The following is a 16,091-nucleotide window of genomic DNA, read 5'->3' as shown; positions in this document are numbered from 1 at the left end:
TCATGATCACCCTTTCATCTTTCCTTTTTTCCATTCTTTCAACCTTCCAAAAAGGATTTAAAGAGGTTTACAAAGCACTAGACAAAATAAATTCATAATAAAAAAGAAAACAAAGCAAAGGCAAAATAAGGTTACCAAAGCAAAACAGAGCAGAAACGACATTAGCACTTGGCTGGATATTTTGTTTGCCTCTTCTGATCTCCTTTCCCTCATTCTCCACCCGTTCTATGCTCCCTTAAGGGCTCCCTTGTCTCCAGGCTTCGCCTATAGCTACAGGTGTCACTGTGTTCTGATAACCACTCAGTCCTCCTGCTGCTTTAGGCCTAGAGGCTGGTAACATTTCCTGTGAACCATCCCCTTGCTGGCTCCCTTAGTCCCGCCACACCCGTGTAACAAACTCCCTCACTAAACTCTCCTTACTTGACCCTTTTGAAGGTGCCACATTCCCCACCAGGGACCCTGATTGCAACAGCCTGCAAATCCCATGTCTTAATTCTGTATACCAGCTAGATGTGGGCAAGAAATAACAGCTCGATATCCTCCCATAGCTTCCCACTGCACTTAGAATACACGACAAAGTCTAAACCATGGCCTACAGGGCTTCACATGATCTGGCCCTTGGCTTCTTTATTTTCTGTCACCTCTTCCTCCCTCCTCTTGTTCTAGTCATACTGGCCTCCCTGATGTTCTGTGAGCAGGTCAAGCATACTACTTGAAGGCTCAGGACCTTTGCACTTGCTGTTTTCTCTGACTGAAACCTTCTCCAGATATCTACATGCCTCACTTATTTTATTTAGGTCTCTGCTCAAATAGCAACTCTTCAGATGCGTCTTCCCTGGTCATTGGCTCTAAATAGCTCCACCACTCCCATTCCTTACTTTGTGTTACTTTTCTTCATAGCACTAATCAGTACGTGACATTACATTAAATATGTAGTGATGTATTTATTGTCTGTCTTTCCATTTGTAATGTAAGCTCTAAGAAAACAGGTCTGCTTCCTTCACTCTGGCATCCCTAGTGCCTGCTACGATACTCAACATGTAGCAGGCCCTCAATAAACATGTTAAATGAATGAAAGACTCGACTCTAGTTTGTCTAGTTTCTTGACTCAATCTCAGCACGGTCCAACAACTAGTCGGGTCTGTGAGTGGGGTTTAACTACTTTGAGCTTTAAAGATCTATAAATCGGTCCCTAACCTGAATTGTGTCCTTTGGAGGTGGTACTGATTGGGAAAGAGGACAAGAGAGCTCCCAGGGTACTAGAAATCTTTATCTCGGCGGTGGTTATACAGCTGCATTCGTAATAACAAATCTACTGAAGCCGTACATTTAAGATTTGTGTATAAGCTGCACCCCAATAAAAGTTTTTGTTGTTTTTAAAGTCTGTGACCTAACTAGACACATCAACACGTAAGGTCCGGCGTGGCAAGAGCAATGACAGAGGTCTGCACAGCCTGCTCTGTGAGCAGGGAGAAAGTCACCCTCAAGGACTAAGACGGGCATACCCTGATAAGAGGAAAAGGGTAGGACGTATCCCGTCTTCTTTCTAACACCAGAACCTCCCAGAGATCACGGGCCTTCTCAATGCGGTGCTCATCACCGGTGCCCAGTGGCGCTCAACGGCCGCAGGATGCTAGAGGTGGGGACAGAGTCCTGTCGGGAGATGGCGAAGGCAGAGCTTCCCTCAGAGGAGCCCGGGGCAAGAGAGAGGAACAATGGGACGACCTTATGGTTCTTAACCATTTAGCTTGAGGAGGTGGACACTGCGTCCACGTGCGTTTGAAGACTGGACTATTCCAGGTACAACGTCCCACCACGTCACAAACCCACAGGACACCCGGCCGCCTGGTCCCCGCCTCCTCAGCGCGCACGCGCATCAGACAGCCAGCGCCACGCATGCGCACGGCGGTCGCCGCGGGGCAAAGCGGGGGAGGGGCCCTGCGGGCGGCCGGGCTGCCGGGCGCGCGCCATGGAACGGCGGTTAGCCCAATTCCGGGAGGCCCGGAACCGAGCCGGGCCGGAGGCCCAGCCCCCGACTTGGAGCCCGAGCTCACAGACCTCGGGAGAGAAAGCGGAAGCAGCTGCGACTGCAAAGGCAAGCCCGGGCTGGCTAAAGCGGTTCCTAGTGTGGAAACCGTGTCCCGCCAGTGCCCGGGCCCAGCCCAGCCTCGCTCAGGTGAGAGGAGGGAGGCCTGGTCGCAGGACCTGGCTTCAGAGCCGCCGCCCGCTGTCGTGGCCTCCCTGCTAACGCCGGCCGACGCCCCGCCCACCGCGTGGTGACCTGCTGGCTCCGCTCTGGCCAAGGAAAGGTCCCGGGCACCCCGTGGTGTCGCGCGGGCCACGCCCCCTCCGCGCGCTCCCGGGGTGGCCTTGGCTGTCTGGGGCGGGGTCGCGGGCGCTTCCCTCCTGCCTTGGGGCTGGAGCGCGAGTCTCCTGTCACCTGCGTCAGCACTGATATGGTGACTTTGACGATTTCTTTCCAGCCCGCGACCCACGCAGCTCTTGATCCCAGGCAGGAAGCGATGGTCTTGAGTCCTGAGAGAAAGCACCTCTGCCCTTGAATTGTTCACTGCGAGTTGAGTTATCGTTGTGACTCTCTGTGACTTTGGGAAACTTTTCCACAGCCAAGTTGAGCCACAGCCCTCTGCTAATGGAGGGTAAAAGGTCTAATTGGATACTGATGAAAAGTGGCAGTAATTAAGGCTTCATTTGATTCGCACCTGGGGCACATGCAGCAGTAGCCCAGATAGCCTGTTCTTTAGAAATGGGGTTTGAATACAAAACTTAGAAACGTGGTAGCTGTAATTGCCGTGGGTGGCATATATATGCATGTGCATCACTGTTGGACTGAAGAAGCTTACTCTAGTTCAATAATTAATGGTTAAGGCAAATATATATAGATTAGTTTGATAGCCTTTTCGCCCTTAAGTTAATTATTTGGGTGATCTCTTATTTTGCAGATGAATTTAATTTGGATCCTTTTGTGTCTTCACTCATGAGTAAAATGGCAAGGTGACTTGCATATGAGATTGGAGTGTCCCATGTGGGAATACAGGACAAAACCTGTCAAGGGATAATCAGTGCTTTGCACAGTCTGTGATAAGGCCTTTGCTCTTCATAAGTGTAATAAGAGCCCAAAATTCCTTTTAAAAATTAAAATGCACTGGAGCAAAAGTGTAACTTGCTCACTTTAAAATTATTTCCCTTAAGTTTATGTATTATTCCACAACATCTGGTTTGAGAGATTTTTTTTTTAAAATCAGGAGAACTTATTGTTACTTAATTTGGGTTCGATATTCTCCATAATATGCAGTGTTCCAACTGACTTGCAGAAGGAGGTAAAGAGAGTACAGCAGGGTTCAAACAATCTATTTCCTTGCGTGCAGTTTTCAATGGTCTTTAGATAACTTTACTGTTGATTAGAACTGACTGAGTACAACAATTGCGCAAGATCTTAGAATCCATTTCCCCTACTCTCCCCCCCCCCTGCAGTTATAAAACAATGTCTAACCCACATAGTGAGCTTTTGACTGTATGTCTCATTTCCAAAGGAATATGAGGTCACTGAGTTGGACCCAGGGAAGTTGAACTCTGAGAAAGCTTCCATTACAGTATTAAAATCCCCATAGCTGATGGCCTGACAAAAGGATGAGAAGAAATGCTCTACCTCCAGTTGGTTCTTATTAATTGCTCTGCTTTTTATAAGGGACTCTGCCTTAAGCTTGTTTCATTGACTGTTACCATTTCTGGGTTTGCTCTGGTTTGAAAATTCTCATTAAAATATTTTTTTCTAATTTACAATTCTTCTCTACCTAATAATTTTGATGGCGCACTGTGGCCTGTTAGTGTTTTCTTTAGCCATCTATTTGTAATTGATTCTTTTTGGTAGTCATTGATAAGGAAGTATCCACGTCCTCCTCCTCCCACCCCACCCTAAAATCTGCTTGGGGAAAGGTAGTCTCCCCAAATAAAATACTTAATTCTGTGATGAGCTTCTACTAGATTAGGACAAAAATGCTTGCTGTCATAGAACTTGCATTTGAGCTTGGTTACTAGATTAGGACAAAAATGCTTGCTGTCATAGAACTTGCATTTGAGCTTGGTGTGGCAGGGGAAGGAGGACAGTAAACAAAACGACAAGGTGATAAATGCTACAAAAGGAAAAGCAGAGCCCAGGGCACTGTGATAGTGACTTGAGGGTGAGGGGAGCAGAGTGCTATTTTAAACTGGTGAGCAGGAAGGGCCTTACCGAGGAGGTGACATTTAACAAGGAGCCACCCTTGCAGAAACTGGGTGACAAGGCTAAGGGCACATGTGGTGTCATTTTTGCTGAGGTTTTTATAAGAGGGAGCCAGTCAAGTGATGTTAGGGGAAAGAGACATTCCTCTCAGAAGCAGCTACCAGTGCAAAAGTATTTGAGGAGTAGAAATGCCTTCCCTCAGCTGTGCCTGTATGTGATGGGATGACCACAAACACTTCTGCACACAACTTTTACAGCAGAAGGCAACCCAATACTAGAACAAAACCAAATGAGGCAGAGAAATTTCCATCCCTCCTTTCTTATTTGTTACCTTTGCCAGTTTGTTTACTACCAACAAGCTCTTCTTTCTCTGGCTATCTAACCCTTCCCCCTGCCATTCCCATAAATGCCTCTAATTAAATAAAAAGGGCTTTGGAAGGAGACCATCCTAGCATCCTAAACCGATTCACCTCTGCCTATCACTAGCTGTCTGACTTTTGGGAAATTAACCTCTCAGTGTTTCCTTATCAGTATATTGGGAATAATAATGCCTGCCTCCTGGATTACAGGAGATCAAGCATTTTGAAGGCACTCAGTAAATGGTGACATAAGAGCATTATTCTTTTTATACTCCCTGCATAATAAAATAAATTCAGTTTATTGTGAATTTCAATTCATATACATTCAAAATGTATTCTGGGTCCATCAGCCCATCATTTCTCTCTGACTCTGTCACCACCCTAATCAGTGTCTGGTCCTCTCTTGCTGGGCCTCCTACATTAGCTACTAACAATTTCCCTATTTCTACTCCTGCTGCCTTGCAGCGCTTTGTCTACGTGGCAGCCAGAGTGGTCTGAAATGTAAGTTAGATTGTTAGTTTCTTGCTAAGACCTTCAGCAGTTTCCCATTTCCAGAATCTTTACTGTGGCCTGCCTGGCTCTGGCCCTGGCTCCCACCCTCCTGCTCTCCTCCCCTCATCACCTCATACCACTCTCCCACTCAGCCAGGGCACTGCAGTCACACAGTCTGTCCCATTCCCAGACAAGCCAAACTCGTCCTACCCTGATACATTCCTCTTCTTGGGCAAGTAGTATTGTGTACAGTAATCAAATCTGAAAGGGATATTTCTTTATTTAATAAATGGTGGTGGGAGATATTGCTGGTATGTTAAGGGCCTCTTCAGTCAGACTTTCCAATCTAACTGAAAAGATAATAATTACAGTATTGAGGCTAAAGAAGAAGGTTCTAACAAGGTAGAATTTCTGAAGCACCACAAAACAGATGACAAGTTTTTTTTTTATCAAGACCAATATTTGTGGTCTCCTTTTAAATTTTCATGTGAGGAATAATAGGGGATATGACTGAAGTGATGAACTTCAGTTCTGCTATGTACTGGGAACCTATGTGTGGGATGCTGTGTTTGGCTCTGGAGACACCAAAAGATACAATGACAGTCTGTGGCCTTGTGGTACTTATAAACAATCTAGAACACATGTAACCTATATTAAAAGAGAGCCACTAAGGTGCTGAGTAGTTTGGTGCTCTAGGAGGCCGAGGGGGCCCTCCTTGATGGCTGAGGAGGTGTGGGCCTACTCAGGTCAGGAATGGTGCTTGCTCTGAAGGGGAGGGTGAGTTGAGGGATGGAGAGGAGAAGGAGGCAATTTGAGGCCGCAGATGGAGATGGGAAGTGCCTTTGGGTAATGAAGCCAGTTGAGCTGGAGTAGAGGGGTCACTTATGGAGCAATAGATTGTGGATTTTGTTGTACAGGAGATTTTTTAGACCATTGTTTTTTGAACCGCAAGTTATGACCCATTAGCAGATGGTGAAGTCAGTATAAGAGGATTTTGTCCCCCATAAAATTAAAAAAAAAAAAAAGAATAAGAAATATGAGAGAGTTTCTCAGAGAGAGAGAGTGTTGACTTGTGAAACTTTTGTTTCTGTTGCATATGTGTATTCTGGGTCACAATATAAAATTTCTTATTGTAGGTCATGCTCAAAAAAGTTTGGAAAATAGCAGACTGGAGGTGAAACTTTGTAAAGCTACCTAAATACCTGTGTCTCCCATTAACATCCAGCACAGGAGCCTGTGTTCTGGCATTTCTATCTGTTGAATAAATGGAGAGCCTTGGATTCCACCCCAAGGAGTTTGGATTTTAATCTCTAGGCAATGGAAACTTTTTGAAGGTTTGTAGGCCAGGAGGGTGATGGGTGTTTTAGAAAATTCAGGAGGGTGATGGGTGTTTAGAAAATGAATGAATTTAGTAAAATTCATTCATTCATTCATTTTCCCAAAATTCAGCAGTTGTACATAGGATGGTTTGGGGAGGGAAGAAATAAGAGGCAGGGAGTCTAGTTAGGAGATACAGCATGGGCTTTGGGGTGAGCGACGAGGACCTGGGTAGGACAGTCACAGGAGATGGGAAGGTAAGAGGGCCCAATGATAGCTACAGCAGTGATTTTTTTAATATATGAAAGGGATTTTTGTTTCCTGTTCGTGGTATACTATCCATATTAGAATCATGTCACTCAGAACGTTTTAGCTTATCTGATCACATCAACAAACGTATGTTGACTCTGACCGGGGATGCATACGTTGTGGCTGTTGTATTCTCATTTACTGGGGAGTTTCTGTATGGAGCACATATTAACTCTTGTCACAGCGGACTAACCTGAAGAAATGACTCCCATGAATGGGAATCCATCTGAATGCTGTAATGCTTTTATTGGGACACATCTCACTAAGTGCTGATCAGTTTTGATTCAGTTGGAGCAGGGCATATAAGCTCTTTGTAAGTGATTGTTTCAGAGAGTAGGGCAAGAAAAGAAATCAATGAGCCGCAGTCTTCCTAGAGCAATGAGAGCTACCTTTTCAGATTAGTTTCTATCCTCTCAGATCCATTACCCTTTATTCTTTCTTTTGTTTGCGTTTGTATCCTAGGAAGCGGCTCAGCCTGGGAGCAGCACATCACAGCCACCTCAGAATACGGCCATTCCTCCGCCATCGCGCTGGGATCAGTCTTTCCTGACCAATATCACCTTCTTGAAGGTTCTTCTCTGGTTGGTCCTACTGGGACTGTTTGTGGAACTGGAATTTGGCCTGGCTTATTTTGTCCTGTCCTTGTTCTACTGGATGTATGTCGGGACACGAGGCCCTGAAGAGAAGAAGGAGGGAGAGAAGAGCGCCTACTCTGTGTTCAACCCAGGCTGTGAAGCCATCCAGGGCACCCTGACTGCAGAGCAGCTGGAGCGCGAGTTACAGTTTGGACCCCTGCAGGGGAGATAGGACCCAGCTCTGCTGTCATACGGCTAACCTCTGACATGGTCCTCCCNGTCCTACTGGGACTGTTTGTGGAACTGGAATTTGGCCTGGCTTATTTTGTCCTGTCCTTGTTCTACTGGATGTATGTCGGGACACGAGGCCCTGAAGAGAAGAAGGAGGGAGAGAAGAGCGCCTACTCTGTGTTCAACCCAGGCTGTGAAGCCATCCAGGGCACCCTGACTGCAGAGCAGCTGGAGCGCGAGTTACAGTTTGGACCCCTGCAGGGGAGATAGGACCCAGCTCTGCTGTCATACAGCTAACCTCTGACATGGTCCTCCCGGCCCTTGGGCGTGGGACTTGATTCAGGTGCATAGGACTAAGGACAATTTGCAGATTATCATTCTGTGACTGCACAGTTCTTCTATCTTCTTTCTCTGATGTTCTGCTGCAATTTTATCTTTGAACGTCTCTTTAGTTTTGGTGAAATTTTCTAAAAGACACCTACTGTGGGTCTGATGCAGTTTATAAAAACTACATACTCCAGAAAGGAGACCTCTATGTCTCATTATTTGACAGATGATTTTAGAGCACCAGAAAGGCATTGGGGAGGTTCTCTGTTTAAAAATATCTCTGTTTAAAGTAATGGTTAGGTATATCAGGGCTGATTATTAAAAGTAAATGTTCTCTTAAAGTCTTTTAATATTTATAGCATTTTTTTTTTTCCTGAAAAGTTTAAGTTACAAGTTTTGGGGTTTTTTTGTTTGTTTTTGTTTTGCTTTCTGCTTTAATTATTGCTTTTTCAGTCATTAATGGTATCAAAAAATAAAATACCTTTAAAACATCTCCCTTTCAGAAACAGGTCCCCGTTTATTGTCCACCACTCTCCCGTTAGTCTGCCCCCGTCAGCAAAGACAAGAAGAGACAAAGTCCTAAGTGACAGGTGTGGGGAGGGATTTCACAAAGTCAGTATTGGAGATTTGATAAGTGGTTATGAATGATAAATTCAGCAAGAAAAATTCTTGAGTGTGTCCAAAGGGTAGAGCTGGAAGTAGAACTCCAGACTTATTGGCTGCTTGGGTTGTTTCTCATTTTCTAAGGGCTTTAGAGTAAGCAGTCCCTTTCCTGTGGGCCTCTGGTGAGGCACTATGTAAATGGTGATAATCAGGCATGATTTCAGTGTTCCTTCTCCCTGCAGTACAGTGCTAAGAGTTTGGGTTCATTAAAATTGGATGACAAAAACCATTCAGTACTTTTTCTATGGATCATACTGGTGAGTAAGAGGACTCTAGTTTTAAGGCAATAGTTTTTTCCAAACTTAGGATTTTAAGAAATTAGTGATACGTTCAGTAAGATAAGGGCTGATTATTAAAAGTAAATGTTCTCTTTAAGTCTTTTAATATTTATAGCATTTTTTTCCTGAAAAGTTTAAGTTACAAGTTTTGGGGGTTTTTTGTTTGTTTTTGTTTTGCTTTCTGCTTTAATTCTTGCTTTTTCAGTCATTAATGATATCAAAAAATAAAATACCTTTAAAACATCCCCCTTTCAGAAACAGGTCCCCATTTATTGTCCACCACTCTCCCGTTAGTCTGCCCCCGTCAGCAAAGACAAGAAGAGACAAAGTCCTAAGTGACAGGTGTGGGGAGAGACTTCACAAAGTCAGTATTGGAGATTTGATAAGTGGTTATGAATGATAAATTCAGTAAGAAAAATTCTTGAGTGTGTCCAAAGGGTAGAGCTGGAAGTAGAACTCCAGACTTATTGGCTGCTTGGGTTGTTTCTCATTTTCTAAGGGCTTTAGAGTAAGCAGTCCCTTTCCTGTGGGCCTCTGGTGAGGCACTATGTAAATGGTGATAATCAGGCATGATTTCAGTGTTCCTTCTCCCTGCAGTACAGTGCTAAGAGTTTGGGTTCATTAAAATTGGATGACAAAAACCATTCAGTACTTTTTCTATGGATCATACTGGTGAGTAAGAGGACTCTAGTTTTAAGGCAATAGTTTTTTCCAAACTTAGGATTTTAAGAAATTAGTGATACGTTCAGTAAGTATATTATGAAAGGAACTTTAATATTTCTGAAACATTATTAAATAATAAAGGTCTATGGTTAATTCTTTTGTTCATTCTTGCCTGATTGACTTATTACAGCAAACTCAGCTCAATTTAAATTTAACTTTTATTTATTAAATGCCAGCACTCCACTAGGCACCTGATACATAATGAAAGAAGCAGACATATTCCCAGTTCTCTGAGCATACAGTCTAGCTAGGAGTGGGATGAAGGACAAAATGAAATAAGTGATAGAACTAACAGTACAGTGAGCTCATTTTCAGTTCTAGGAGAAATGCAGAGGGGATGTTCTCATTAACTCCAGGGTAGCTGACTAACCCTGCTGAGTTTCAGCCCTTGCTGAAAATTCTTCTGATATGCATGGCTTGTCCTTCCAGCCTTTTGCCGACTGGGATTTTGGCTGTCCCTCAGCATCATTTTTTCTTCCATGACTTTTGTCTAGACTAGACATGTAGAAAGTATGGGAAACAGGCTAATCCCTATTAAACATGAAAGTTTTTATTTAAGGTATGACTTTTTTGTCTGGTTTGTTTTCTTAAGGCTTACTTAATTTCCCTGATACTTTACTTGGCCTTTTTCATTTCATAAAAGCCCAGTAACGCAGGAGAAATCTCCTGAATGGAAGTTTCACTGCAATGCCCAGGGCAATAAGCATTGTTGTAGGAAAGAATTAATTTGCATTTTAAAAATGTATAATTCGAACTTTCCCCTAAAAGAAAATGTCTGTAACTCTGAATTAGGGAGGTTTGATCCAGTTAGTAATCCCAGTAAGGCAGAGACTTCTCTTAAATATACAAGAGACTCAACTTATAAGTGGACCTCAGTCACGTTCTTTGAAAATGTAGCTAATTATAATGAAGTGGCTGAAGCCATCTTTCATAGGATTCTTCATGAATGATTTGTCGCCTTTCTGTGCTCTGATCTTCCCAAAGGTTGCACGTAATGATGGCATTTAACTTCTAGGAAAAGTGGGGTGTGAACCAATTAAATGCCTGGTAGGAAGGAGAAGAAAGGACAGTATGTATTTGCTGTTCTTGTCAGACAGTTAAGCTTTAGGTGCAGTCTTGATTTCCTGAATTTAGGCCTATTGATCTCAGAATTTTCACTCAGGGCCTGACCATTAGCCCAGCATGCAGCTTCCATTAAAGGCTTCTTCTGTCACCAGGGAACTTAAAATTCCAGAGGTGTACACAGTCCCTGTGATAGTTGTATGCATGAATGAGGTTATTTTTGTCCAAGTCTTACAAGTAGATTGGTTTTTGCTTTTCTTCACACTTTCCCATCTTTCCTATTCATAGGGACTGTTAAGTGAGCCTCTTTTGCTTTTCTTCACACTTTTCCCATCTTTCCTATTCATAGGGACTGTTAAGTGAGCCTCTACTTGGGCTAGAAGGGATCACGAAATGCCATCAAGTGTGTTCCCCTTCCCCTGCCTTGGGCAGGGCCACATTTATTTCTGACTAAAGATGATTTGTTTCTAGTGACCCCTAAAGAAGAAGAATCCAGGTAGAAGATTCTGGCACTTCTCGGAAAGTTCTTTATCTTTAACGAAAGAGCTTTTGTCATCCCCCTGCTACTGCCACCCCAAATTATTTCTTCCTCCAGTCTCAGTGGGCACGGAGCACCTGGAGCCCTATGTGAACATCCTGCAGACTGGTAAACAATTACTCGGTTCTCTTTTAGCCCTCTGTTCTTCAGGCTAAATCATCCAAGTTGTTCCTCTGGGACACGGTCACTTTCAAGCTAGCCCTGACCTGTTCTGAGGGTTCCAGTTCTAGGCAGGGGTGAATGTCCCTGTTGGTGGGTGCAGTGACCTTTCTCAAGGAGTTTTACCAGTGGTAATTCAGGCATATTTATTTCATGCTACTAGGATTATGCTTTGAGTTTGGATGGTCTTCCACATTTGCCTTTTGATTCATCTGTGCATTAAGATTAGGTTCAAAAGCTCTGTGCTACAAAAGTTACGATATTGCACAGTTGGAAGAACCAGTGATCCTCAGTTGGGCAGAAGTAAGTAAAATTTAAATTATGTATTTTTGGTTCTGCCACCCACACCAGCAAATATTTGTAGGTGTATTGTGTTTGGTGCTGCTGCGGACACACAGAGGCACCCCTGTGTAGGCTGAATGTAAGAGCCAGAGGTTTGCGGGGGTGGGCTTGGGATGCCATGGAGTATCTTTCCACCAGGGGGTAGCATCGAGCTGCCACTATACCTCATGGGTCCCCTCACATCACACTCAATAATTTATGTAATGTGGAAAACCCACTGGAATGTTTATCTGAACCACTTGTGCTGCTTTTTCAGGCATTCTTTCCATTTAAATATTCACAGAGGAAAGGGCTCATCAGAGGTTCTGGGAAAGGCATAGAAAGCTACCAGAAGTGATGTATATACATATTTTAAAATAAAGCAGCCCCTCCCTAGACTTCAGGCAGTATTGCAGCGGCTTGTCCACATCTGAGCTTTGGGGTGTGGATGGGGGAATGATCAGAAACGTACACAGCTGGCAGAGAAAGACTGATTCCTAAGCCAAAGTAAAATTTGAATCATATGCTTTGGTTTCTATCACATGTACTTTTATTTTACAACGTTGGCTAGATAAAGACTTGGATCTCATTGAGAAAGAAGACAAGGTGAGTGCACAGGAACCACATTATAAAGCATGTAACACATGGATGTTTATAAAGACATAACTTGTGTGTGCATGCATGTGTATATTGGGGGAAGAGTCACCAGAGGAAGAGATCACTTTCAATTCTAACTTCTGTACTCCTTAGGATATTCACTTCTATGTGAAAAATACTAAGTTTTCTTAACAAGTGATGGGTGAATGTTTTGAAAAGCATGGTCTAAAGACCACCTACCTGTATTGGAATCTCCTGTAGTGATGTTAAAATGCAGATTCCAGGGCTCCACCCAGACCCACTGACTCAGAATGTCTGGGGGTAGGACACTGAGAATCTGCATTTTAACAGCCTCTCTGGGATGATCTCCAGCTAATTAAAATTAGCCCCTGACACAAATCATAAATGTTGAAATAGGAAGAAAACTTAAGCGATTATTAGATCCAAGCAAAGAAAGATGGGTGTATATTTTAAAAGGGGGCAAAACAAGGTTTGCTATTTTTCAAACTGTTTGGAACACCAAAGCAAGAGAAAAAGAAACAATGAGCAACTATTTCCAAAGATTATAATTAAAGGTGCTTTATTTTTAAGAAGCATATGCTAGTAATTTTAGAACATTCTGGAAATATAGAAAAGAATAGAGGGTTTTATTGTTATATGAATGTATTTCAGAAATCGAGAGTTACATAGGGGTGTAGTGAGAACGTCTCCCTCCCACCCTGTGTTTGTTCTTTCTTTCTCAAGCCTGCAGATGATAGCATCCTGTTCACACTAAGTGACATTGTGCTGAATTTGAAGGAGGAACAGGTACTCCTCAGGAAAGAAGGTGGGGGGAAGGGGGTGGCATTTTTGTCAGAGGAAATCACCTGAGAGAAAGGTGACAATCATGAAGGAGAATAACATGCTTGGAGAGAAGTGATGCATTCTGAGGATTTGGGTGTTAAGGAAAAAAAGGAAGGAATTGGTGAGAGGCAATTCCAGAAAGGAACACTGGGTGCCCCTTGCTTTTTTACCTAGTCATATTTATTAGTAATTCCATGTCAGCACAAATAGAGCTGCTTCTTTGTTTATCACAGCTACAGAGTATACTGTTGTATGAATAGATTATAATTTAACCAGCCCCTGTTAATGGACATTTAGGTTGTTCCTAATCTTTTGCTGCTGCAAACAATGTACAGTGAATATCCTTGCACATACGTCATTTCCACATGTACGAATATATATCTGGAATACTTTTTTAGAATTAGATTTTCTAGTCAAAGAATATGTTTATAATATTGATAGATATTGCCCTGCATGGAAAAATACTGATAGATATCGCCTTGCATAGAAGTGATTTGCATTTACATTCCTACCAGCAATGTATGAGAATGGTGATTTCCTCATATCCTCACCAACACAGGGTGTTACCCAACTTTCGGTTCTTTGCCAATCTGATAGGTGAGAAAAGACACCTCATAGTTTTAATTCAAATTTCTGTTATTATGGATGAATGTCTTTCTATAAATTTAACTGCCATTTGTCTTTATCTGTGAACTGCTTTGTCCTTTGCCTGATTTCTATTGAGTTCTGAGAGGTATGAGTTTCAAAGAGTTTTGCTCAATTTGTTCAGATTTGTTCAGGTTTCTGTTTCTATGTGGAAATTCTTTGTTGTCAAATTAATATATTTTATTTTATGACTTCTGGGCTTATGTATGTCATACAACAAAAAAAATTTTTTTCTGTGTTTACCTAGTGCTTTCATTTTCTATATTAAGTTTTTGAACTACCGAGCATTTATTTTGGAGTGGGTTACAGGTAGGAATTCAGCTTTATTTGTTCAGATATGTAACTAGGTATCTCAGCATCATTTGTTACCTGTCTCTTCCCTGCTAATTTTAAAAGCCATCTGTGTCATATACTACATTTCTTATGTATATGGATCTACTTTGAACTTTCTGGTCTATTCTATTGATGTGTCTATTCATATTCTAGTACTGTACTTTTTATTATTATAGCTTTATAGTATGTTTTAAAATCTGAGTAGGATAGATACCTCTTTGTTAATCTTATCTTTCAGTTTTCTTTTTTAAAAAAAATCTATTCTTGCTTGTTTATTTTTTCATGTAAACTTTAGAGTTAGCTTTAGAGTTAACCAGTTCCGCATATTTTCTGTTGATATTTTTATTGGTCTCACATTAAATTTACAAATGACTTCAGGAGAAGAAACATCTTTAAGTTTTTGTTTTACTGTTCAAGAATAAGTTATGTTTGCCATTTGTTTAAGCCTCTTTTATAGCCCCTCCATTGCATTTTCAAGTTTGCTTTATATTGACGTTACTACTTACTACTCCTTACTATTTGTTCCCTATTATTTTATGTTTTGCTATTAATGTAAATTAGCTCTTTTTTTCTGTTATTTCTTTCAACTGGGGTGTGTGTGTGCACTTTTGTGTGTGTGTAGATAGGTAAATCAACAGATAGATGAAATATATTGATTTTGGTATATTAATTTTGTACTAGCCCTTTACTGAATTCTCTTACTAATTATAATGGTTTTTCAGTTAATTTTCTTGCATTTTCCATATAGGTAATATTTCCTTTTCAAATAATGTAAAATTTAGTTCCTCTTTTTCCAATTTTTATACCTCTTGTTTTTTCTCTTTGTCTAATTACATTGGCCAGAACATCTGGAAAAAAGTTAAATTGGAATACTAATCAATGATATCTTTGTCTTCTTCTTCAAAGAGCGTGCTTCAGTATTTTCAGCATGATACTAGCTTTGGTGTAAGTGTGTGGACTGACAGATATCTTTTTAAAATTTTTTTATTGTAACATAGTTGATTGTACATATCTGTGGGGTACAGAGTTGAATATCAATACTCGTGAGCAATATGTGCTGCTCAAATCAGAATAATTATTATATTCAACAATATACACTGTCATTGCTATCTATGGCACTTTACCAATTCCTCCCTCCCCCCAACTTTCCCACTTTTAGTAACCTCAGTTCTGCTATTGAAAGTTCAATATATTATTGTGAATGTTATATCTTTCTTTCTTTCATATATATGACTATTATTTTAGCTCCCACTTATGAGTGAGAACATACAGTATTCTCTTTCGGTGTCTGGCTTATTTCACTTCAGATGGTTTTCTCTAAATTCATCCATATTGCTGTAAATGGCAATATGTCATTCTTTTTTATGGCACAGTAGTATTCCATTGAGTATATATACCACATTTTCCTTATCCAGTCATCCATCAATGGACATTTAGGTTGGTTCCAATTCTTGCCTATTGTAAATAGAGCTGCGATAAACATGGAAGTGCAGGCATCTCTTCTACCTGATGCTTTCCATTCCATTGGGTATATGCCCAGCAGTGGAACTGCTGGATCGTATGGCAGTTTTGTCAGAAGTTGTTTAAGGAATCTCTGTACCATTTTCCATAATGATTGCACCAATTTACAGTCCCACCAATAGCATAGGAGGGTTTCCCTTTCTCCTCATACTTGCCAGCATTTGTTGTTTTCTATCTTTTTGATGATAGCCAGTCTAACTGGGGTGAGATGGTATCTTGCTGTGGTTTTGATTTGCATTTCCCTGATGCTGAGTGATGTTGAGCATTTTTTCATGTGTCTCTTGGCCACTTGTATATCTTCCTTTGACAAATGCCTATTCAGCTCCCTTGCCCATTTTTTAATTGGGCTATTTGGTTTTTTACTGTTATGTTGTTTGAGTTCCTTGTATATTCTGGATATTAATCCTTTGTCAGATGCATAGTTTGCAAATATTTTCTCTCATTCTGTAGGTTGTCTTTTTGCTCTGTTAATTGTTTCTTTTGCTGTGCAGAAGTTTTGTAGGACAAACAGATACCTTAAGGAATTATTCATCTGTATCTGCGTTATTAAAAGGTTTT

The 16,091-nt window shown here is 41.5% G+C and overlaps 1 protein-coding gene across 1 annotated transcript; it reads left to right on the top strand.

Moving 5' to 3' along the window:
• The first annotated feature begins 1,969 nt into the window (after positions 1 to 1,969).
• SAYSD1 (SAYSVFN motif domain containing 1) lies at positions 1,970 to 7,534 on the top strand. Its single transcript, XM_008594643.1, has 2 exons — positions 1,970 to 2,176; positions 7,180 to 7,534. The coding sequence occupies exons 1-2, from the start codon at positions 1,970 to 1,972 to the stop codon at positions 7,522 to 7,524; spliced, it is 552 nt and encodes a 183-aa protein (XP_008592865.1). The 3' UTR covers positions 7,525 to 7,534.
• The last annotated feature ends 8,557 nt before the right edge of the window (positions 7,535 to 16,091 follow it).

This window comes from Galeopterus variegatus, unplaced genomic scaffold (assembly GCF_000696425.1).
Source record: "Galeopterus variegatus unplaced genomic scaffold, G_variegatus-3.0.2 Scaffold11224, whole genome shotgun sequence".
Lineage (NCBI taxonomy): Eukaryota > Metazoa > Chordata > Mammalia > Dermoptera > Cynocephalidae > Galeopterus > Galeopterus variegatus.
This window is presented reverse-complemented; position numbering and strand designations above follow the sequence as displayed.

Bases quoted from the DNA above. Each gene is read 5' to 3' on its own strand.
- SAYSD1 (XM_008594643.1), top strand. From the start codon at position 1,970: ATGGAACGGCGGTTAGCCCAATTCCGGGAGGCCCGGAACCGAGCCGGG. The intron at 2,177-7,179 runs GTGAGAGGAGGG...TTTGTATCCTAG, and splicing joins CCCAGCCCAGCCTCGCTCAG to GAAGCGGCTCAGCCTGGGAG.